Source organism: Lottia gigantea (assembly GCF_000327385.1).
Source record: "Lottia gigantea unplaced genomic scaffold LOTGIsca_62, whole genome shotgun sequence".
NCBI lineage: Eukaryota > Metazoa > Mollusca > Gastropoda > Lottiidae > Lottia > Lottia gigantea.
Genome location: NW_008710115.1, coordinates 285,900 through 312,752, shown reverse-complemented (window position 1 = coordinate 312,752; position 26,853 = coordinate 285,900). Strand labels below are relative to the sequence as shown.

General features: G+C 31.5%; 2 protein-coding genes across 2 annotated transcripts; both read left to right on the top strand.

Annotated features, from left to right (window-relative positions):
- LOTGIDRAFT_235252 (hypothetical protein) lies at positions 1–11,539 on the top strand. The gene is made up of 16 exons (XM_009064358.1): positions 1–228; positions 858–1,045; positions 2,087–2,194; positions 3,551–3,687; positions 4,031–4,126; positions 4,345–4,437; positions 6,092–6,166; positions 6,382–6,465; positions 6,677–6,814; positions 7,236–7,349; positions 7,677–7,751; positions 8,312–8,447; positions 9,312–9,392; positions 9,973–10,026; positions 10,243–10,419; positions 10,779–11,539. The coding sequence occupies exons 1-16, from the start codon at positions 101–103 to the stop codon at positions 10,805–10,807; spliced, it is 1,713 nt and encodes a 570-aa protein (XP_009062606.1). The 5' UTR covers positions 1–100; the 3' UTR covers positions 10,808–11,539.
- A 2,893-nt stretch (positions 11,540–14,432) lies between these two features.
- On the top strand, positions 14,433–16,752 carry LOTGIDRAFT_235251 (hypothetical protein). Its single transcript, XM_009064357.1, has one exon. It carries the CDS (start codon positions 14,702–14,704, stop codon positions 16,550–16,552), a length of 1,851 nt encoding a protein of 616 aa, XP_009062605.1. The 5' UTR covers positions 14,433–14,701; the 3' UTR covers positions 16,553–16,752.
- The last annotated feature ends 10,101 nt before the right edge of the window (positions 16,753–26,853 follow it).

Below are 26,853 nucleotides of genomic sequence, written 5' to 3'. Positions count from 1 at the left end.
GTCACGGCAAAAACTTTTCCGGAAGAAAATGTGGACTAAAAACCTTGTTGTTGCTTAAATAACGGTTAATTTGTGTTAGGAATTTTAAGAAAAGTTCAGGATGAAGCCCAAAAATGGAAGAACCAAAAATCAGGATTATGTAAATCTGCTATATTCAGAATCGGATAGTGATGATCCACCAGATCTCAAGCTTCCTTCTTTCAACAACAAACCGAAAAAGTCGAGAAAGTGAGTATTTATTTCGCTATTTTGTAACCATTGTATATTTTGGGAAGTTTACTGTCAAGTTTATTTGTTATAAAAGTTATATTTCAATGGGTCATTAGTCTAGTGGATTACCGTATTTCAAATCTCAATTTCAATCTAGGTCATATTTGTGAATATAACAGGATCATCGTAAACAGTGATGACGTTAGAGTGTGGTTATCTCTCTGCAGTACCGTAGTGTATATAAAGTCAGATCTATCACACAAAACGATCTTCAGTAAGCTTTTATTTGATTCAGATGCATGAGAATCATTTTAAACTTCATTTAAACTTACTGTTGTACCTGCAATGCAAATTATGGAAGGATATGACAGCATAGCATAGCTAAATGTATTTGATTAGCACTGGGAGGGGGGTCTGAATGTTGCTTAATATGAAAATAAATACACTGTTGCTGATGAAAATGATATAACAGCAGGCCTATATTGACCCACATCTAAGTCAAATATGATTTGCTTTTCAGTTGGGAGATTTTGCTAGGAATTAAACTTGGACTACATTTAGCCATATCAATTACTGTACTGAATGTTAATTTGAGCATTTTTTCCATTAAATGAAGCTCTTAAAGTGAAAACATATTTTTTTTTCAGAAAAAGAAGCAGTTTATCTTTAAGATCTTCAACAGATCAAATCAGTGACTTTAAAAGCTCCTGTACAGGCCATTCAATTTTGAAATTTTTTATAGTGATAGTTATATTGTTAGCTTTATCTGTGCTAGGTTTCATGACATTTTGGTTATTAGGCAAAGTAACTGAGCTCAGAGATCAAATAGAAGCTGGTAAGTTATGGGCTATTAAAACTTTCACTTACAGCATAATATAAGCGTACTATTTTGTATCATAATATACTTCAAATAATTTCACCATTAATTGTGGAGTGCACATACAATGGTATGTACGGTCTATTCAGCCGCTTCTAAGAGAGATAACTCGGAATATATTGCCATTTAACTGTCCTTTTTCTTCTCAATCATTGCCAAAATTCCATTTTTGTAAATTGTCGACTAAATTGTCGAATAAGTTAAATTCCTCTTTAGTATTTATAATTTCAAGATTTTTGACTTGATTTGATATATATTTTCTACCTCGGCTACGAAATATCGATCGTGTATTGCTTCTCGCGTCACGATTTATCCATTTCCGGTTCTGTCTGCGAGAGGTTTTGGTTAAAATTTGTGTTGTTTTTGATGAGATTTACTCATTCTAACAAGTTTTCATGACGGCTAACTCATAAATTAATCAAACTGGAGCCGACAACGAAAGTCGATGTCGATTTTAAACCTGGGAAAAGGATGAAAAAACGGCGACAGTTGGATGCATTGGTGAGCAATGGAAAATTGCCAAGAAGAAAAAGTAAAAGTGGACATGAGCTTTTGAGATCCAACGATTCAGATTCATCAGAAATCGAGGAATTTTCGCAAACATTTGAAAAGAAAGGCTGTTTTAGGTAAATAATCATGTTGCTAATCTGCAAATATAAGCTCAGAATTTTTCTCAATTTATAAATTTTAAATACATTTTCACTTTCAGGACACACTCTCACAGACATAAGAAATATGGACAAATTGATCTGACACTGTTCTGAATTGTCGAATTATGAATTCTCTGATTATCAATCACTTATTTTTGGAGTTTATGATACTTGTTTTACATGAAAAATATCAAAAATAGAGGATCCATTGAAATAAGCATATGTGTTTTTCTGATCAAATGCTGTATTTGTGTGATAAGCCTAGTATTTGTCATATTTTTTCACTTGCAAATTGTCTTTTGTTTCAGATCCATCAACTGTTCTAACTGTTCATCATGTTTGATATTAGTTGTCCTGATTACACTAATTGCGTGTATAGTGGCATCAGCTGGATTAATATGGATGCACTTTGAATTAAAGAGAGATTTAGATAATCTACGTGATAGATTGGTATCAGGTAATGTAATGTTAGATGATACAAGATACATTGTTATTTATTGTTATTCATTTCAATCTTTAAATATAACTTTTAATCAAGGTATTTTTTAATAATACCTGAGATATAACTTATTTTTGGTCATTTATTTTTATGTTCTTCGGATATTATATATTCTTAATTGTTATTTGATTTATTTGAACATCTGTAACATGTAAAGAACACAAGGCATATATAATGGTATTACTTTTTTGATAACTGTGCACATAACGCTTCCTCACAAGTTACACTAAGAATGAAGAGTAAAAAGATAGGAGCAGAGATTATTGTCTTGTGTTTGCAAGTCCATATTATATTCCTAGTGTTCTGTATGTTTATGGGAAATGTTATTTTCAACCAATCAAATCACATCAAATATTAGTTCATAGTTCACAATTCCTTTCCTCAATTTTTGTTTCACATCTTGGGTATACATGTATAAACTTAACCATTAAAGAATAAAATTTATTTAGTTAAAATTTATTTATGTTTGTTGTTTATGCCCCATTATTTTTACCTTTTGTTTGTAAGATTAATGTATGGAATGTATTTATAAAATCAATTTTGGTACAATATAGGGCAAAAAAGATTCAAAGAATTTAAAACATTAACAATTGAACTTGAGGTAGAATAAGTAGTTATTGTAATTACATATCGTGGGTGACCACTTGAAACCTTGTATAACGATATCTAACGCGGAATTACTTTTCGAGAAAAATGCAAAAAACTATTTGTACTCGTATTTCATTCTTTGAAAATATATTCCTTGTATAACAATTTGAGATCTCCGGCCTATTGAACCAAAAACTTGTATAATAATATAGTATACAAGGTTTTTCATTTTCATCCGCAGAAAAGGAACATTGAACCTTGTACAATATAATATTTGACGAGGTTTTAAATCTGACTGTTTATATAGGTGTTATTTAATTGGCTCTTTTTGAGTTATTTACAATCAAGCTAAGAATACGATTTGATCACAAGATCACGCGCTTTCGAACGGTACCAAAAAGTCAAAATGACCAAATATGGCATATACGCGGTCACCCACGATATGTCAGATTTAAATTATTCTTACTTAAATACCTTAATATCATGTTAATGTCTTAAATTATTTTCATGTGCACCCAAATATATTTGGTCGAATCTATGCATATTGATTGAGATAGTGATGTTTGAAGGGATTGATGAGTTATTGCCCTTGACCCATAAAAATTGTATTTCTGATGTTATAAAGAAATAAAGGATGTTAAAAACTGTAATGGTCACTATTGATACACAATTTTAATCCATCTTATTTGTAGAAAGTTTATTTGATGTAAAGTTTCATCATTTCAGTTGAGTTTGAGTCAAAAAAAGACAACGAAGAATTCATCAAGATACAGTCAGATGTCAAGTCTTTGAACAAGACTGTACAAATAATCAAACAAGAAAATTTAGTTTTTAAGAAAAATTTATCCCAGCTTGCTTTAAGAGTAAGCCATCTTCTTTATTTTCAGTATCTAACAGAACATTTTATGTTCATTAAGCATGATTTACTTTCATAGATGGTTATACCTCTGAGACCTCTTCTATGATTTTGTGAACTGTAGAAAAAAAAAACTAAGGCTAAGTCAAAGGACTGACATTAGTACACAGCATTTGTTGGTGAATTGAAATACTTAAAGCTGAGGCAAACTCCCAAAAAGCATTTTGAACCTAAGAAACAGGAATATTCTTTCTTTTAAACTTTTCCACTTCACCCAAAAAATTTTAAAACAGCACCTACTGATACTCAGTGATATAATGCAAATTATATATGGTTTTATATCATTTCAGTTTAAAAACATCACAGACCAGTCAAGTAAATTAACAGAAAATTTGAAATCAATCCAAAATCTGAATAAATTGTCACAAATTGACACTTTATCGAATGTAAGTATGGAATTAATTGATTAATTTAGTATCATGTATATTATTCAGAAAGAACCTTCCTGAAAAGATAAATTGAAAAAGAAAGTAGAAAGCCTTTCCAAGCACTTCATTATCAAGGAGATCAAATAGTGCCCTAAAAGATTGATATTCTGTGATATCTACCAGATTAATACAAAAATTCAAAGCACAAAAGATTAGTTTTTTTCTTTTATTTTCAGACTTTTGCAGCCTTAGGAAGTGATTTTAAAACTTTTCAAAAATCTATTTCTCCAACAGTAGATGATTTGAAGAAGAGAGTTGCAGCATTAGAGGTAAAACAGGGCTGATTGGGGTTGAGACTACCTTCAATGCTTCCTCTGGCATTTTTTATACTCCCACATGAATATGTGGTCGTATATTGTCGTCGCCCCTGTCCGTCCGTCCGTCTGTCAACATTTCTTGTGAGCACTATAGAGACTACAGTTTTTATCTGATTTTGATAAAACTTGGTGTGATGCTTTAGATTGATAAGATCTCGGTCAAGTTCGAATTTGACATATTTTCGATAAACGGTTTTTGAGATAATACCCTTGACTTAGAACGCCTTGAAATTTGTTAAAAATAGTTCGTGAGCAGAATTGAAGCTACAGTTTTCAACCGATTCTGATGAAACTTGGTGTGATCATTGGAATTGATAAGATCTGAGACAATTTCGAACTTGACGCATTTTCGATGAACGGTTTTTGAGTTATTGGCCTTGACTTTGTTAAAACGCGTCGAAATTTGTTAAAAATAGTTTGTGAGCAGGATTGAAGCTACAGTTTTCAACCGATTCTGATGAAACTTGGTGTGACCATTTGAATTGATAAGATCTCGGACAAGTTTTAATTTGACTCATTTTCGAAGAACGGTTTTTGAGTTATTGCCCTTGACTTTGTAAAAACACTTCAAAATTTGTTAAAAATAGTTTGTGAGCAGGATTGAAGCTACAGTTTTTAACTAATTCTGATGAAACTTGGTGTGATCATTGAAATTGATAAGATCTCGGACAAGTTCTAACTTGACGCATTATCGATGAACAGTTTTTGAGTTATTGCCCTTGACTTTGTTAAAACGTGTTGAAATTTGTTAAAAATAGTTCGTGAGCAGGATCGAAGCTACAGTTTTCAACCGATTCTGATGAAACTTGGTGTGATCTTTAGAATTGATAAGATCTCGGACAAGTTCTAACTTGACGTATTTTCGATGAACGGTTTTTGAGTTATTGCCCTTGACTTTGTAAAAATGCGACAAAATTTGTTAAAAATAGTTCGTGAGCAAGATTGACGCTACAGTTTTCAACCGATTCTGATGAAACTTGGTGTGATCATTGGAATTGATAAGATCTCGGACAAGTTCTAACTTGACGCATTTTCGATGAAATGTTTTTGAGTTAATGCCATTAACTTACGAAAAACGCGTCTAAATTTGTTTGTGAGCACAATAGAAGCTACAGTTTTCAACCGATTTATTAGTTATTATGAGTTATTGCCCTTGACTTTGTAAACACGCGTCAAAAGTTGTTTTTTGCCCTTGATTAGAGCTGTGTGATTGAATTGTTTGTTGTATTTGGGTTATTGATATTGATTTTAAAAAATTTTGTGGAATTATTCAGCATAAATAATTTCTTCAATATGAGAAAATTTGTACTTTAGTCACTAAAGACTGTTTTATTATTTCTGACAGCTGCCAGTGGGCATATGTTATCTTGCAACGCAAGCTATCTTTTGACTTGATTGTAGACAAACTAGGCCTCAAATTTCAATCTCAAAAGTGAATTCGCTAAATGAGTAGAAGTTGTGAAAACTGTTTAAACAAATATTTAAACTATATCTGTTTATGGTTCAATTCTTGGTTTCTGTGAGATCTTCTCTTATATTTTTTGGTTATGTTGAGATAAGTCATAATGTCAGGATATTGATATTTATATTTTGATAATATTTTTAGAATAAAGGTGGTAGAGAAGTAGATACACCTGTGGACTCAAAAGATGGAGAAAGTAAATTGGTATCTGTCAGACAGGTGAGAAACCTGGATTCCTTTCAGTTGTTTGTCTTCTCAAAACAATTTTCATAAAACTCACAGTATTACATTACAACAGAGCGATATTTTTAGAAAGATAAAATGATAAAACAGTTTAAGAGAGATTTGCTGGCTGGACAAAGCCAATGTTTCCATTTTTGATTTGTAACTTATTTTTTACAGAATCTCACATTTTTTGATGATCTATTTTTCAGACTTTTATAGAATTACATGAAGATATAGATTCTCTTAATAAAACTATACTTAATACAGTCAACAATTTAAAAACTAATATTTCTGTAAGTTCAATTTCTGTGTTTTTCATTAATTTCATCTTTATAAAGGTGTTGAGCTTTTCTTTTATGATTGATTTAATTGGATCATATTGCTTTTGTTGTGTCTGTAAAAAACAGTAACATTAATTTTTGTTTGGAATTGATGTTTTAATCAATAAATAAGATACAGTTCTACACGTTCGGCTACTAGAAACTCTAGAACTTGTTATTTCAGAACCGAGTGAAACTGTTAGAGAATTCAGTGACTAATGTTTTAGAAAATATAAGTTCTAATAAGACAAGTTCAGGCATGCTAGCTTCAGTTCCTACAGACAATATGAAAGAACAAATATCTGCAGTAATAAATGATATGGTGAGAATATTTCCATCTTGTTGATTGTTGTTTTTTTTTCTAAGTTCACATCATATTGCTGATGGTGTATCGGATATAAATATCTCATCAAGATATCTAGACTTTTAGTACAGTTGGCATAAGAATCAGGTGTACTGTGAATCCCGACATCTGAGTAGTAGTGTCCACTGTCTTAATAAACATATCTCCTACTCCTTAACTAACTCCATGTTTGGAACCAAATTGGGTGAACTTACTTATCATGTATGGTACTTAACTTAGCATTCATTAGTAAAACAGTAGTTGGTAAAGAATATGTATCTCACTTTCTTATAAGTTTCATTCTCATATTTAGCATTTTGCAACATTTCTCTGTTGCAAGAAGTTAATGTGATGAAGTAATATACCTGATGATTAGTAAATGATGTTTATTCTATTGTAGATAAAGAAGAAAGAGTTAACCATGTTATCTACTAATAATAATATGACATCACTACAACAACAAGTATCTAATTTAACCTCTATAGTACATGAAATAATGTCCAATCATTCCCAGGTACGTTTAATTGAATTATTTTTTATAAGATTCTCCTACAAAATAGAATGTCTAATTCAATTAGTCTCATCAGTTTGACTACATGCTCAGATTCCCAATTTTCATATTCATTTCACTTTCTTTTAGATGAATTATGTTTATTTTTTACTTATGAGTATAAATTTTCAATGTATGATGATAATGATGTATGTTATTATCATTTGAAGGCTTTTATAAACTTCCTAAAGTAAGGCATAAAAGACCCAAAAGATCAAAAAATCAATTGATCTGTTTTAAACCCAAATATGATTGAGATACCAATGACGAATGTATCTTGTTGTTTTGTAGATTATATCTGATCATTCTAATATGTTTGCCAATAGTCAATCATTAGATATAGAAGATATTGAACATCAGTATCAGGTATTACAACTTGAGTATTTTATTGTGAGCCGTAATTTCATTTAAGAAAGGATATATGTATTGGATTTAATAACTACAGAATTACCCTTTAAGACGTTTTTTATGGTGGCTTAGTGAGTTAAGACACATGCTGGCTAACCTAAAGCTTGAGGGTTCAATCCCGCCATTGGTCAAGATAACACCTGTGATTTTTCAACCCGGTTTCCTCTTGTCTGTACTACAAGTCAGAGTGACTGACATGTCAAAATTTTTTAGTCGTAACGAGTGGACAATAATCGGAGACCCTGTAGCGTCTACAGGTTGAGCACACCTAGATAGTTGAAAATCGAAAAAGAGTAGGCTTATGCCTCTTCCTCCAAATTTCTATTATTGCCCTTTAGTTCTTTAATTAAAGAAAAGTAAAACTCCATTCATTTATTTTCATTTACGTATTTTTGAACTTCGTTGTTAACAGCAATATTGTTGATATACTATGGTTGAGTATCGGCTGTTACTACTTCATGAGTTTCCATGACATGATCAGGATATGTGTATGAGTAAAAGTTTAATATATTTTGTAGATGTTAAATAAAACAGTAATAAAATTACATGATGATGTAGAAGTTTTAACCAGTAAATTAGTTGGTAATACTAATAAGTTACATGTAGTATCTACCACTGTTAATGCTTTGAAACAATATATTGCACATGAAGAAAGTAAGTTATGTTCTATTTAAATGTTTTTTTTAGAAATTACCTTAGTATTGCATGCAAGGTTAAAAATTATTGATTGATACACTGAACTGTGGATATTTTAATCTTTGTGTTAAAGATGTTATGTTTGTGTTAAGTGGTTTGTAAAGAGATATTCTAGCTTTTTTTATGTGTATCAGGACCATAAATGAATTTAATTTTTCTGTCACCTTATAGTTTATGTAATGCTGAATGTAATATGACTTCACTAATGCAAAAATTGTTATCTGAAGGCCAATAGTTATGTCACAAAATACTTAGTTTTAGTGGATGCAAGTACCACAGATGTTTGACGAAAAATTTGAATGGTGCAAATCAGTGTTCCTATGATATATAAAGAGTTAAGAAAAAGTCTTTACAATCCTTTAATTACATGTGTATGAATAGGCATTGTAACAGCGGAACTATATGTGCGCACGTGCAACACGCTATTTACTTTTTACGCCACAGGGTAAAAAAAATTAGGCTGAATTAACATGGCAGTCTATGGCAAGTGTTTGAAAAAGATACAATATAAAGGGTTGAATAAAATTGACAGTTATCCATTTCTCATTAGGAAAGTTGTGGAAAGCAACTTTTCTCAGTTAACAGCGTATATCACCAGTCTGATGATTGTGAATGAAGTAAACCCTTTGTATTTGTAGTTTATTGCCGTTAAAAATCAACATTGTTTACCCCAAGACAGAAGAAGGGAATAAGTGTGTTGCGCATACGCACTTATAGATCTGAATTGGCTTATGCTGTAATTTTTTGTACTTAATGTGCTTCAATATTATTTATAGTATTTTATTTGTTGACATAGTTCAGTTGTATTTGTGTATGTTGTAGATATAAGTTCAGTGTTAAATATGAATGTTTCTAGTTCAGTTAATCCCCTATCAATAACTACTACCCCAACCTCTCATACAGGTCATTGTATTTATTAGTACTGGATAATCATGATTCTTTTCCTGTCTATTTAAATTCAAAATGTAAGGTGTAAGAAGTAAAATAGAAGCCTACAAATAAGAAATAATGTAGGTCTTAGTAAGGTCATTTTCATAATGTCAATCTATTACGAACTGCATATCACAGAAGTTTATAAATGCAGCAATTTGAGTGGGTTGCACACTAGCAAATACAGCCGATCATAGCACCCGATTGCACATTTCTTACTCAGATCTTTAGAATATTTCTGTCGAGGGATCTGGTTGACTGATCCAGTCCAATCGGTCTATTTACAAACTTAAGAAATATAAGAAAGGTGGCTAATGCAGTCAAGGTATTGACATTGTGAAGATAAAGATAAAGGAAAATTGCAGAAAAAACTACCACTCCATATTATGGTGTCTCAATTATGCCAAATTTGTATTTCATCCAAAAAAGTCATGCGGTTTAAAATTACCGATATTTTTCCTAGATTTACTACTGTCTAACTAGTCTATGACTTAATATAACTAAGAGTAAAATTAAAGAATTGATACAATGAATTTTTATTTGTACATTTTAGAAACAAGTACTCAGTTTACACCAGTAGTCATTCCTACAGTGAAATCATATGAAGGTTAGAAAATATTTCATTTTTTTTACCATTATATATATATATATATCAGTCATGGCATTTTCATGATTTTCAAATATATTAATTTGGTTAATCCTTCCATAGAAAGGGACTATCATGAATAGAAAGGTAGCAGTTTGCAGGACATTTTCTCTTAAAATTAAATATATTTTTCCGAAAAGGGAATTGCAAAATTTTGATTGAATTTTGTTATTTTAGATTTAGTAAGTAAATATGAAATGTGGAAATCCAAATCGCCTGATGGTCATGTTGGTGAAAACGAACTCCAGAACTTTATGCATTCAAGTACTATTGAAGCACTAAAACCTTATGATGTAAATGGAAATGGTTTCAGTTTGGAAGAGCTTGTCAAGGCAACAGGCTTGAAAAAATCAGGTATATAAATATGAAATGGGATTATTTCAGCCATTGGTGTTTTAACACATGATTAATAAGAGCTGTCTGTATTCAAATTACAACATCAAACCTTTAACGTTTTATAGACCCACATATTAACATGGTAGAAGAACTTTTCTTTAGGACAACTTTGATCTGATCTGTTTGCGCGGGACCGTTTTGTTTCTTGTTAAACTTTGCAGGGGCAACTAAGCAAGAGTGAATTATTGACCTGTATTTATGTGGAGGCACTTCTTTCTCAATTGTATTACGAGTTGAAAATAGTCAAAATTAGATTCAAAAGTCTTTATCAATTATTTCAGACTATGACTTATTTATTTATGTTGTGTTATTTTCAGATGTTCCGAAAGACCTTCAGAACATGTAACTATCTAGGCCAAATTATACAAGAGAAAACTGAGTTAAGTTAAGTCGAGCAAAGATACAGATGCACATCTAGGTACTATTGAAATATATCAATTATCAGGGGCATATGGCCTCTATCATAGGCCCACAAGGTAAAACATTCAGAGGGTTTGACTAATCCTTGAACTGAATATTAACATTGGAACAAAAATATGTACAAATTGCATTATTTTAATAACATAAATTTAGCATGGTTCATTCTACATTTCTGAATTATAATTTATGAATTGATGATACTGGATATGCATGATTAGCCTTGTTCTATTATAAATTATTTAGTTATCTGAGAATGCCATTTGACTCCTTAACAATTTCAATCAATCCTGCCCTTTTACAAATCCATAATTGTACACTATGAAAAATACAAGCATTTGATGTCACATGCTTATTGATATTAAAATTCCATCCTGCTTCAAAATGGCTGTAAATTAGTTACTAAGAAGTGTGCTTATGGTATTTTTTATAGCATAATCTATCCTGTCTATACCTGGATCATTCCTAAAGCATAATGTTGTGGATTATTGATATAATACTACTTAATTTCAAGTATATTTGTATATAATTTGTGCCATTTATTGTTAAAATCATGATCATCTTTAAGCAATATTTCATCTGAAATAGAGAAATGAAATTATAACTTCGATGCTTTATTCATTTTTATGCCTTTTGCTTCTCAAAGACTTATCCATTTAAGTAGGAGCCATATTTCATGAAAAATGTATCATGATTAAAGTTACATTGTCATATTTTCTACATTATTTATTATCACAAATCAAATTTTGCAATTCTCTGAATCCTGATTTTCTACTATTTTGGTTTGTTTATAATTGGCTCCTGGTATTACAAATTTGTTAACTTCATTTGAAATAATGTCAAATACTCAAAACATAAACCATATTGATATGTACCTTATTATTTCACACAAATATAAAAGGTTATGTACATATTTCTTAAAGAACAAATTATTTTTTGTTAATTTCTTGTATGTGTTCAATTTTCTTATTTATTATTCTTTTTCAACTGTTGTTTAGTTCAGTAGTGAATAATTGTCTTCTTACATCGAATATTATGCTTTTCTTGGTCTGATTTTAACATGTGAATTATTACACTGTTCGAAAGTTACAATGCACATGATGTCTTGAATTATCTGTAAGCAGAGCTTTCTCTAATCTAATTAGAATTAGGCCAAACTTTTGTTCCATTTTTTATTAACTTTATTTTGATATAGCCACTTAAGTTGGGGCCTGATGACTGGTCTCTTGAACATTCATCCATTCAAATTTCTTCCCTCCAACGCTGGGATTTTGGGTTGCAAACAAAAGGTGTAATCAGTTGATAAACTAGTATAATGCTTCTGGGAATACACCTTTTGATTGGGTCACAAAATCCAAGGACAGAAAATTAGGTGTGCTGCTAATTAGACTGAGCTTTCTCTGAATGGAAAAAAATTAATTTTTGACTTTTCAGACAAAGCTTGCCGACTTCAATGAATGGCACAAGTTTACATTTTGTTCTTTTTTTTGCGACATATCATAGTTATTTATTTAGATTATTTAAGTATTTGCTTTGAATTAGAAATTACCATGTAATCAAGCATTTAAAGCCATATATTATTTGTGATATGTATATAGATTTGAGGTTTTACTAATATTGACTGTCAGTAAAGGGTATTGAATAAATCTTTGATGCTCTCTGTACTTTTATTTGAACCTACTGTAGAGTATCATTTCTCTATGATTTTTAAACTAGCTTCAATTTCAAAACATTCTTAAATTTGATGATCAGCTGAATATTTTCATAACTGGTTGTTTGAAAAATAAAAAAGGTTTAAAAACACTTTTGAAAAGATATATATGGACTATTGAATGTTGAACTCTGTTATTTTTCTTAATTTCAATCACAGCTTGATATTGCATATTAAAGGGATAGTAAAGAGGGTTCTCAAACTTTTATATGTATCAGGGACAATGATATCATCGATTTGCACGATGTAAATTTTCAGTCAAACGTTTGTCATCATTGCAATTTGTCGAAAACTTTATGACATAACTAACTCAAAATCGACTATTTATATATAAGAACCTTTGCGATTGTGACGTCATAAATTGCCCAGTTTTAGTATAATTGCAAGAGCCACAGACGTCTTATTAATATTAACATGCTGCAAATTGATGATATCAATGTCCCCAATACATATAATTTTTTTTTAGAAAACCTCTTTACAATACCTTTAGGACCATTTTAGTATTTGAAGAAACATATGTTGTAAAGTCCCTACTATATGTCCTTCAGGTAGACATTAGAGAATTGTAATTAGAAGTAATATTAATTATGAGAATAATTTTATCTTGGTTCAATACTAAAAAAGAAAATTTGAAAATATTGTCACAAAGTGTAAACCAGTGATGTTATGTGTATAGTGTAAATATATAATCTAAATCTTTATATGATGTATAGATTTTATTTAATTAGATTATTGTGTTATAAAATATTTACTATATTCCTCTGAGCTTATTTTAAACTTCAATTAACACATTGAAAGGGCTAACAATTTCATGAAAATTATAAACAGTGTTGCTGGTATACATAATATTTTTCGGTCAAGTATTCAATAATTGCTTTTCTAAGGTCTTGTCCAGAAGGAATTGAATTATTTTAACTAATGTACTTTGTAATATAGTATATTCATGAATATAGACTGTTACTAATATATATGACTAACAAGAGGTTAACTATTTATAACAAGTCACAGTGTTATTTTGTTACTAAAGTTGATGTTCAAAATAAAATTTGAAAATCGCAATTAGTTGTTTTAAATAAAATGATATTACATGTAATGGAATGGGAAATTCTTGTCCAATTTTCCAAACCTTTTTCATTCTCCCAGAAAGGAAAGGTGCCAGAGGACTGATATTAGTGATACATGTATAAGGTCTAGTGATTACATCCAAACAGGATATATCAAAGAGTAGGATCGATTCATGACAAGGCAAGATTTTGATGAAATCGTGAATGAATTCCAGTCGTTAAAGGCTCACATGACCCTCCCCCACCCCGTATGACGAATATTTTTGCTTATCCAGCAACCAGGTTCTAAAACTTTTGAACTTACAAGATTAATAGAATTTTGGTACCCCTTCACCTTCTCACTAATTGTTGGCATGGTTTTTCCCGTATTATAATTGGAGGCAAATGTGTTTTGAATTTTTGGATTATTGGATTGTACTATGGTCTTGAAGGCAAGAGGCACATTTCTATAGGTTTCATTAATTCGAACCCCGGAATTTCTTAACCAACGAAGACTTCCCCCTTTGTTGGCATAAATCAACGACATTAGTCGAAGTGGTCACGTGCATATTTTAACGTGGAAGAGTTCATTTTATTTTGGTGGTGCAGGAAGACCTTTACAAAATAAAACAAATCTTGTTACAGACAGATTGAATAGAAAATATCAATGGATATTGGAAAAGTATGTCAATATACATCAAGAAGAAAGAAAAAGAATGCTGAAATGTATTTAAACATTAACTACCTATAGACATCCTATAGCCCACCTTACATTATTAGTGCCACTTCCGGTGTAAAAAGTAAATATGGCGGTTAGAAATGAATTTCTTCGTCAAAATTGTGAAAATCAAATATTTTGAATAACAGTAATGAATAATTAAATTATGGACTGCACGTTTATATATTTGATTAGTGTGATAGGACACAGTAATATTAGATAGAAACAATAGAGCTTGTGAAGTGTATAGTCTGTCATTGTGAATTTCATCTTAGAAATTTAAAAATAAAAAATGAAAATAATGTTTGGAAGAGATATATATTGGCCTTACTTTGTGTTTTTGGATTGAAAATGGGCCCAATAGAGAATGTGACTTTTCCATATGAAGTTGAAAACCTGACAGTATCAACAGAAATAGATAAAACTTCAGTTCAAGACAAGTTACTCAGTGACCTTCCTTCTCAGATTGGTGTCAACAATGGGTTTAATATTTCAACAAGTGACAACTCAACACAGCTCAAATCTATCTTGTTTCATCAACAAGCAGATTTGGAAAACAAGCTTGTATCTGTTCTCAAAGACCAAAATATTTCTGTGTTTAATTATTTTTCCAAGTTATCTGGATTACCCTCCCATACATTACCTACCACTACAACTGAAAGAATACCTTATACATCAGGTGTTGTCAGTTGGGGCTTTATTACTCCTATAACATTAATTGGTATGTTCCTAATGTTCGTTGCCATCTGTCTTTGCTATCAAAACTGGAAAGAAAAACAGAGATTGAGAAGTTATGTCCCAACAGGACCAGTGCCTATATATTCTAGTGAAATTAGTGCCAGTATAAAACATGATACTGGTTCCAGAGATTCAATTAGATCTAACAACTCAGCAAGATCTATTGGTGCCAGCACGTTTGAAAAATCACAGATACCACCCATTCCAAGAAAAGCACCACTGAAAGTAGGGATAGAAGAGCATTGGAAGGTACTTGGTCCTTCTAGAACTTTATCACCTATTGATGAAAATGACACTATAAATTCAAAAAACACTATTGAGACGAAACCACACAGAGAAAGGTTCTCATCTTATCAGATGAGTTGGTTGACTGAATCTGCGAAAGAAGCTCAGTCATCCAACTGGACAGAACCACAAGGTAATCATGCAGCTGAAAATCCAAATCAGCTTGGAAATGACGAGTATTATGAAGACAATCCAGTAATTCGACAGTCTGAAGAGAAGTCACAGCATTTCCCTCATTACAACACTCCCACTGATGAATTTGATGTGGTATCTGAATGTAGTGATAATTTACGTGGTGGTGATTCAGCAACATCAACTCACATCAATGATAACATCAGTCTACCATCAACTATATATCCGGCTGTTGGAAGAGCTCCACCCTCTCTTACTGGTGGTGCTGATTTATCTTCAATTCATACTTACTTTGATAATAGACCCCCTTCAAGACGAACAGAAGACTACAATATCCCAAGTGAGCACACGTCAGCTACAACCAGCTTTACAGAGAGTGCTAGTGGTACACTCAGTCTACCAAGTAGTATTTCTAGATTCCATGCCAGTCGACTCAACAATACACCAAATTCCGTTTACCCATTAGCTAGCACTCAAAATGGATCTCAAGCAAAACTGAATTTCACTGTTACTAGTAGTGTGGACATGTCGGAGAACAACTCGCAGTATTCTGATAACACCTCCATGTTTCCAAACGTTGGTAGCAGCATCACCTCGTATGGTCCATCTGTTACAAGGTCCAATCCCACATCCTCTTGTAATAGTGAAATAAGTCCTGAATATTATAATGGTGGCACCCGATCTGGAACAGGGCCATCCACAAGACAAAATAGCTTCTCTACGAGTTCCGGTGATGGTCCACCACTTCACACTACAGAAAACAGTCATGTTACTTTAGCCAGAGAGGCAGAGATATTTAGAAATTGGAGTGTAAGCGCGGGTATCAATTCTGGATCATTAGGAAACCTTCCTGGCTTAGCTCCTACACCATTACCAAGTGGTGAATCCTATAGCATTAGTCAGAACAAAGAAGACTCTGGTCAATCTAAATCTGATGGACATATTACATTGAACTCTTACGATTTAAACCACAATCTCTCTCCAAGTGATACAAGGAAGGTTAAATTTAGTGTTCCTGTACTCAACAAAAAGCAGTATTGGGTTTGATCATAATTAAATATTTGATAGTATCCACGGTTAATGAAGAGATAGTTTAGTTTGTATATTGTATATTTATTGCAAAAACGTATTTATTTCGTACGATTTGTGACAATGAAATTAAAATATGCGAAAAAAAGAGAATCAGCTAAAAGACTTATATACCTTATACTGTAGGTTTTCCAAATGTAATTAAATCGAGTGTGTTTCGTCCCATGTTTCTCTTCCTGATTATGTCATTGAAAACTGGTTATATTATTGCCCTTTAATATTTGTACACAATCCAAAAGTCTACACAAAAAAGGAATCAAACTGAAACAAGCTTTATGCGGGCTTTGTGTTCCAAGATTGTATGTCAATGCCTCTGATTGGCCATATTCATGTACAAACTTTCATGATATAAGAAAGGCAGTGCCTGGCTTTCATTTTTTTTTCATCACTTTACATAAAGAAAGAATGACCTGTGGCCCCCCCTTGGAAAATTTTGCTACCCCTGCCCGGCGTCCTCACCTGATGTTTCCTATAGAAATGCTACTGAAGAAAGGCCACTACTGTATAAGTACGAAGTTCGTCATAGTTTGACATTGTGAAGATGGCTTGACACAGGCCTTAAGTCATCATTTAGACGAGAAATTATCATAGTCAAATTCAAGTTCAATTAGAACAAAATAATAAGAATAAACTCGAATTTGAAGAGATAATCTTCTTTATTGTCAAATAATATAAACTGCATTAATTGGCCCTTTGGGACAAGAAAATAGATTATGTTTTCATAGAATAAATAAAACAGAAGAAAAATAGATTTTTAATGCAGCTTGTTAGTGAAATGGTCGATGAAAATTCATTCAGAACTCCATATTTATAGATTAAAAGTTCAACAAATACGTCGTTTAAATAACGATCTGAAAGTGTGTGTAAATTACAGAACTATAACGTTAATTTGCTGCTAATCATTAAAATTAATTGAATTGAGGAAACATTAGGTTATTTACCTAGCCCACATGAAAATACAGTTCAATATTTAAATAAAATAGCATACTACTCTAATTCTTTTATATTTTCATCATTGTTCATTCTCAAATCTACATTTCTATTATACTGTGTACCTTATTTATCATCACCTATTTCAATACCTCTACTTTCGATTTTCTACTTAAATCAATATATAGCCGCATTGTTTGTCAGGAAAATGCTCAATAATTTATGAATGCCAGTGTTTTCAGATAATTTGTAGCTTATAAAGCTGAATTTAAAAGGCTAATGAATTGAAATTGTGTTGATTTAGAGACATAGAAATGTTTATAAAGGATGTAATTAAAGCATCTGCTACCAACAAGTCTGGTCTCATTCGACCTTTGGCTTCATTCAACTTTATTTTGCATAATTATTCTTTTTTAAATCTAGTAAGTATATATGTTTTGTAGAATTGTAATCTATTTCTATGCGCCCCCCCCCCCCTCCCCCCAAAATATAATAATAAACTTAAATACGATTTAAATTTCAATAAAAAAAAAAGTGAAGAATTTAAGCCCTTAAATTCTCAGCACGTTCTGAGCTCCCGTCGTTATACTAAAAACAAACAGAAATCGGATCTAATTTTATTTTTCGAAAAAGCCATCAAAAAGCCTATAGAAGCTTAAAAATATAGATCTAACCTTAGCAATATTGCTAGGTATAAAAAGAAGAAACACCTGTGCCAAAATTCAATATATATTAACAAAAAATATGGTTAATCCTTATTGCAAGTAGATTGATATTTAATTAGGTGAGACAAGGGTCACTACTAATACCTTCATTATTTTATATTTATTGGAGAATTATTTTGATAAAATAACATTCTAATAACGGTATAATTAACACATTACTGATTAAATTTGAATATAAAAACTATTCTGAAGAAACAGCTTATAACTGTATATTTATAGAAAAAACACCCTTTAACTCAATATTTTGTCATCTCTTTAACTCAGTAGCTCTACAGAATAATATGTAAAATCGGTTGGACTAATGATGTAATAAAAAGCTTCTCGATAGTTTTAAATGCAAAACATCGTATCTGATAATGAATGATACAGGCGACATTTAACAACAGGTGTTTATTTTCACTTATTCAACAATTTTGATTGAAGCCGTCTGATCCTAGTCACTTTCCCCGCCAAATTACAAAACGACTTCTGTCACAACGTCAGATCCATCCAGTATTTGAAACGTGAAAAACGAGGATAAGATGAGCCGAACTCTCTTTAAATCGTAATAGTACCTCCATCAACAAATTAAAAGACTTGAACTGCGGCTTACTTTGCTCCTCAATTCACCTCTTTAAATTCTAATCTATCAATCTCGTTACAAACAAATCATGGTTATTTTCTGACATTAATACCATGAAACTTTGACGTTTGAAGCGAAAGTGATAAAAGAAGGTTATATTTGGACAGTGGATTAAAAGTCACAATGTTTAGCATTGATTGTTCGAAATAAATGTGAGCTAGAGCTGCTGGAATATCAAAATGACAACTTTCGTACAACTCCGGCTGCTTTGCGCGAATCAACCAAAACTGTTAGTCCTTAAATGTGTATAGTTATTTACACTGAGCTGAAATTTCACCAGCCCAATAAATTTGTTCTAGTGCTTTTATTGTCCATGTGTCAAATTACAAAGTCCATAAAATAATTCACTATCACGAGTAACATCCGATACGGTACTAAAATTAAAGACAATTGCTTAACTAAATGTATTGTTGTTGTAATGGTCATTGATGCTCTGATGAGGTATAACGATGTACTGTTAAACATAGGTGTTTAAAAATCATCAATGATTCCCTAATTATCTCATTCATTGAATTGATGTGGGTGGTTCTCATTGCAGATCATTATTTTAAAGAGTATAAACTGTTTCAAGTGCGACTATTAGTGTCAGATATGGTTACTTTTCTTGGCAAAGGATGAAAATCCAATGAATATTTAATTAGAGATTTATTAAGCATCAACAAGGATAGATCGCCCTCGAGGTTCCTGATGCACAAGTTTACGACGAAGTGAAATTGCAGAAAATTGTCTTGGCGTAAGATCTTCAAATTGCGTTGGTGATAAAATACTAGCTGGGTTTCTGGGGATCATTCTGTGTCGTGGTTGAGGTCTGTCATCTTTCGTGGGACAAACGTTTCAGACAACATCTTTAAACTTCTGAGTTTATAAGATTGATAAACGCATTCTTTCAAATAAAAGACTATTTTAATCTTGAAAGTGAAGTGGTTTTGATTGGTAAAACTGTCAGGATTAAGGAGCATCTGTCATTAAAATTGACCACGGGACAAGGGAACACATCAATTGCTCATTTATTATCCCCATTTACATATTAATGTTGTTTAATACCCCTTCAAACTGTCCTCTGGTCCAAATAACATCTTACATTTCCTCAAGAATAATTATTTTTAAGAATTTATGTTTTCCTTCTATAAAATGTTGCCTGTTGTCAACAGTTCAAGCAGCCTGCAGTATTCTGAAAAGGTGGCGGAAGTATCAAAACCATTGACTCAATTAGTTTTATGTCGTTAAAGGCGGATTAATAAAACCATTAAAAAGGAGAGAAAAACGTTGTATTTAGAAATGGAGTAGCTGTCAAATGTTTATGTACATTAAGAATTTGATCATGAGGTGAAATTGTTTAGAAATGGAAGAATAATGATAGTATTTGTATTGTTTGTTATTATGTGTGTTCAACTTCAATACTGTAGTAGTTATTCAAAGTCCAGGACAACCAAAAACCTTCACCAACAATGTTACTGTTCTATACAACAGTTCACATAATTACCAAGAACTTAAACCTCCTGATTGTTGAAAAGCTTTTCATATTTATACAGTAGTGTTTAGTATTGATAAACTTACTAGTTTAGAAGTAATAATTATTCTGATAAATATATGTATATTATGAACAAGATCTAAATAAAGTACTTCTTGCCGTGTGGTCGAAATTACCTTTAATCTCAAACAATTAGCAGTATATATTATATTGTAAAATTATTTTCTTCAAAATCCTTTTGATGACTTCTGAGTTTCATCTGAATTTAATGATTGATTTATTACACAATTGATGACTTTATTTCTCGATTTATTCAATCAAAACATTTATTTTGCAGAATCAAACACTAAAGTCGGAACATTTTTGAAAAAACGATAGAAAATAAATTAAAACTTTCAAGAAATTGTTCAGTGCATGGGCGATGAGCAGTATATAAAAAATATATACGTGATAAAAAATGTAAACACACCTGTATAATTACCTTACAGGTATATCAATAACACTGACAGCTTGGAAATATAATACCCTCTTCTCGGGAGGACACCTACCAATCTAATCCACCCTCTAATTTGTCACAATTTGTAATATGCCAAGTAAATATGCGTCTCTATCAATTTCTGGTTTTTATTGTAAGCAAATTGTTATTTAAATCTCCAAAGCTAAAAAAGAATTCCATTCGTATTAAAGTGACATTCCGTAAAAGCAATTTATAATCACAAAATTTGTCAGTGACAATTACTCTTATTTCCATGCGTCTTTCTGTAAATGTAATGAATACACATGGGCGTGGGTTGATTTTCTGCACGACATGGGGTATAATAAACAAACTGTTTTTATTTAAGTTATCTATATTTCATACTTAATATCTTTCTAAAATATCTAAATATTGCGTTAAATCATCTGAGTTCTGTAAAAATATGAGTTTATGTTCACATTCTCTCTTCTCAGAGTAAAATACACTCATTCAACAAATTAAACTTTGCCAAAACAAACTTTCTGAACGAACAAATCTGATATTGCGTCCGTTATAAAAGATAATTTCCTTTGACTTTACAAGCTATTATAATGCACAATATCTTAAATATGCCCAATGTATTTTTTTAGAATTTGTCTATAATTATTTACTTTTGACTATTAACAGTATTTCAATTAAGGCAAGTCAAAATAATGTAATAGTACTATCACTGTGAGGGAACAGATATGGAAAAAAAATGAGAATTGAACTTGTAAATCCTCTACACCTGGAGATGATCGGACAAGGTGTAACTAAAAGATTTACAAGATTAGTCAACTTGGTTAAAAGTAAACAGACTTTATTCAGCTGTGAGTAACAGTCTAATAGTCGAGATAATAGACACTATTTATTTGCTAGTTTATCATTTTAAATAAGACATTTCAACCTGACATTTTAGATTAACTGGATAATTTATGTGATAAATTTGAAAATTGTAAATCCCAGTGCTTTTTTTTAATATATATTTTTAGAGTGTGTATTGAAATGATTAAGATTAAATTTGCAGGTGTGAAATATGGAAATACTTCACAACTTAGGTGAATAATAAGCAGAAGGTTATCTCTTATTTTTTTTTATCGATCAGATCATAGCAAAATGTTTATATTTATTAATCACGACTATATCTAGAGAAATATCTGTATGAAGTATCTGTAAGTTTGGAGACTTGTTTATGTTTAACACATCCCAAGAGTTCCACGAATTATAGGCCAAAACGATATAAAGCCCATACAATGCTTTGCGAGATCTATAAGAGGATTATGAATTCGAATAATTTACTAAAACTGTTCAAACGGTTAGCAAGTTCAAACAGCTGTATACGAGTCTAAAACAGGCGTTCAGACGGTATAAAATATAAAATGATATACAAACAAATTAAAATCTAAAACAGTATAAGGGTTCAAACGGTATACAATTTAAAATAATATAAAGCTTAAAAAAGGAGTCGAGTTCAAATGGTATACAATAATAAAGTTTAAAAAAGGATTCGAGTTCAAATGGTATACAATAATATAAAGTTTAAAAAAGGATTCGAGTTCAAATGGTATACAATAATATAAAGTTTAAAAAAGGATTCAAGTTCAAATGGTATACAATAATATAAAGTTTAAAAAAGGATTCAAGTTCAAATGGTATACAATAATATAAAGTTTAAAAAAGGATTCGAGTTCAAATGGTATACAATAATATAAAGTTTAAAAAAGGATTCAAGTTCAAATGGTATACAATAATATAAAGTTTAAAAAAGGATTCGAGTTCAAATGGTATACAATAATATAAAGTTTAAAAAAGGATTCAAGTTCAAATGGTATACAATAATATAAAGTTTAAAAAAGGATTCGAGTTCAAATGGTATACAATGATATAAGGCTTAAAACAGTATAATATATGGGTTCAGTCTAAAACAGGATACGAGTTCAACTGCTATGGAATTTAATAGTATTTAATTCAATAAAAGAATAACTTAAACAGGTAACGAGTTCAAACGGTACGAATTGTTGTCTACAACAGGATACGAGTTCAAATGGTATGAGTTAAAGTCTATTATAACAGTATACTCGTTCAAGTCTAAAAGTCAGTATTATGCGAATGCAACGTTCGGTATACATGCATTATTACTTGACACTGATAATTTGCAAATATGAGCATGGGTAAATTTAATATTGCACATTTTTAATATTTAAGATTATAAAATGATATTCATGTACTGGGGTATGTATACTATGACTATTTTGAAAAAGTCGACGGTAAAACTGTATATACAAAAATTGAATTTTGTTGCACGGGTTTCATTAACTGGTACTTAACAAGGGTCATCGTTAATCTTATTAGTTAAAAACATTTAATATGGTAACTGCTATCATATCCGTCATTTGGCTAATTAGAAATATATACAGGTATAGCTTAATGGTCAATAGCTAACGAGCTCACGTTATTTAACCATTCATTGGAATGTTCATTACTGGAATAGTGACAGAGCTTTGACAGAAATGAACAATGGTGTCATCTCAATTGTTACAAAGATTTCAAGTTAATCTGAGAAATTTAACTCCTAACACTTGTGTAAATTATTGACCAATGTCACACTATAATGATAGAATCATTGGGATAAATGGTGATATCCGGTATGTAAACGTTAATTCTGATTCAATACAGCTACCCTACCTTAACTTATTGTTTCATGGACTGGGGATTTTAACTACCGTGACTTATATGGACATAGACACACGTGCAAATTGCTTTGTGCTCAGACCCTGTCGATAAATTTCCGACTCATTAATTTAATTGAATGCTAACAAAGTGAGCCTTTCCATCATCTTTACGCTAGAAGTCGTCGTGGAGAGAACAATTTCTCGCTTGCTCTCATTTTGACAGCAGACGACATGGACATAAGAGAAGAACAAAACAATTTGTCATGATAAGAGGACAGAAGACAAAACGTCTCAGCATTATTCTTCATCTTTCAAACAAAACACCCTAGTCCTCTTTACATCATTGAAATCTTTAAATAACTTTCACGATACATTTTAACTATACTACCAAGTTATTGGCCGCTGGTCTTTTGTTCTTCAGAAGTAAATCGTTTTCAAAGCGACAACAAGTAAAAACACACACAATCTGAAATTTATTATAGCAAGATGTCTATTGTCCACACAACATGATAAATTGAGACTGTCACTTCTAAACTGTGAACATAATGAAATGTTCATTGGGCGAGAAAAACGGCTTTAAATTCATGTCAATTTAACTTTCAGTCAAATTTAAAACTCTCTTTTATTCACAGGTTTCAAGGTGTAATATTCTAGGAACAAAGATGAAAGACTTCCACAATGCTGATGAAATCCGCCCATTGAAATATTTGACAAGTGAAGACTTATTTTGAAATTTATAGAGTTTTGGTGAGAACCAGATGTACAATGTATTCAGTGGTTGCTCTGGTTTTATTCATGTTATTATTGAGAGCCGGTAAAGCCTACCCTCAATACCACCCCATTCGCACTGAATTAAGTAGAATTTGATTAACCTTATTGAGAAAATATTCATGAAGGACTTGCAAGCGAAAGTATTGAAATTTCACGACGTTTAATAACTTCGCACACTGGTGGTCGGTTGTTTTTTTTTTTTTTAAATCCAAATATATTTTTTCCATGAACAACATTTAACTGCTAATTAATTCAGATTGGAAACTTGTTTGAAGACTATACGAAGGAATCGTGTTTATTTAGTATAATAACAGTTTTCTTATGAGATAATATTTTTTGATTATGCTCGTCTTCATTCGCTGGAAGCTAGGACATAAAACTCCAGTTCAAGTTTAAATACTAAAAATCCTTTGTGGGATTTGAAATATGATTTAGATAGCATGTCTATCCACTGGTCCATGTCTGTGGTTTCAAGCAGATACTGACCTCACTATCACAAAATGAATATTCGGGCCAAATGGCTCTTGCATAAGTAACTTCGTAATCTGGTCTGAGTTTTTCTGGCATTTCAGGAATCATAGATTCAGACGGTAAATAGGAATCGAGTAGGCATTATAAATAGAAGCTACAAAGTGCAAGAGATAGAAAAGACAATTTTAATCTTTTTTTTTTCATAAAAGGGGCCGAACTGTTTTAGTATATATAGAAACGTGTTCTCATATAGGTGATTTTAACTATTCTTTAACAGAAAATTCAGTAAGATGGACCTTTTCAAGCTATTTATAGTATCACAGGCTATCCCACTTCCCAGCATTCGTAAGAGGATTCCCCACAACGAAAACGAGGCTGGGATTGCCGAAGAGAGTTGGGAGTATCCTGAAGGTATCACAGTTTTAATCCGTTCTATTTCTCAACCATCTTCTCTAAAATATCTTCTAAAATCAAACCAAGGATTAGCAATAAGATTGATTAATCTGATCAAGTTAATATTTACGGTAACCCCCCTACAAATAGAGCAAATTTCCGATTCAAAAAGCAGTCGATTGTGCGCTAAACTTCAACTGAGAGAGATTGTTTACAAATCGCAGGTCAAAACAATCCGTTATCATCCGCTATCTTCTTCGCAATTACTTTAAATGGAATTGTGAGGATTAATCAATTATCATTATTTATTAATTATTGTTAAATTATTTTGATGATTTATCATTTATAAGGTGCGATTTCTGGTTAATTCAGAGATGTTTTTTTTTCTATCTCAAATGTCATTTTATCGCTCTTCAATATTATGCTTGTCTCTGATTGGCTGATAAGATCCATTGATTAATATGAGAGTATTATAGGGTAGACTAGTGGTTGGGGGCAAGTATTATAAATTTGTCACTGGGCAATATGGATTGTTTTTATTTCCAATAGTCAAGTGCCTTCAGGGGAAACAATATTGATCACGCCTACTTAATTGCACAGCATGTTGATAATAAGCATGGATAGTTAAAAGTTGTTTGACAGTCTTACTGTGAACTTTAATTTGTGTGATTACATTTTAATACTTTATTTTGACAAAGCTTTAGGATTTTCATTATAAATTTATTCTATGATTAGGAAGTGATAAAATATTGTGTTGATAATTTCTGACATGGAACACGAAGTGTAAATTCAAGGAATATAAGTCTGCTCCCGTCTTTTGATTCAATGTTTAATTTTGTGTAGAAATGACCAGTTCTCTGGATTTTACTAAAATGTTTCGATTTAACTTTTGGCCCAAACCTTTTTTTCCTCCAACAGGGAACCCTGGTATGGATAATTCTACATTTGTGCCAAACTTAATGGTTTTAGCTCCAACTGGAGAAGGGCACGAAGCTCCACGGTTACCACATCCTTACCCCGGACAGACCATGGATAAAGATTTACAAAATCATTTTAATTCAGCACCATTTACTATGTACAGACCAGGAGAACATTTTCCTCCACCACTCTATGCACCAATGCCACCATTTGTCAGACCATCATTTGAAAGAGGAATTGGTCTTATTTCTCCTCAAGGAGGTGGAGCATTTAGACCTTTGGGGCCAAGTAGTTCAGAAAGTGTGCCTGATTACCAGTCTGCATTTACTCCTGCTAAAAAATCCAAGTTAGATGAAGCTGGAACTAGTTCCCATACTAGAACTGAATCTCCAGATTCAAGAACAAATTCACCAGAACCAAAAATTAAAGATGAACGCCCTTCTAGTATTAGCTCAGCTGGTTATGATACTAATTCTGAAAATTTATCAGAGAATGGTGATACTTATGATAGGGGAACACCAGATTCAGAAGGCCGAACATTAAGAAGTAAGTTTTTTTGATATTTTTAATTTGAAAATAGAGTTTATTGGGTAGGACGAAAAAACAATTGAGGAAAATGTAAATTACTGTATAAATTTGAGTGAGATACGCAATGCCGCAATTTTACAAAATTATTCAAACTTATCATGATATTGGTAAGTCTAAATTTGTTTGTGCCAATATAAGGGGTGCAAATTATGTCATGTGTACAATATTGAAAAATTTTGAGATATCTGACAAAATTTGTGACTCT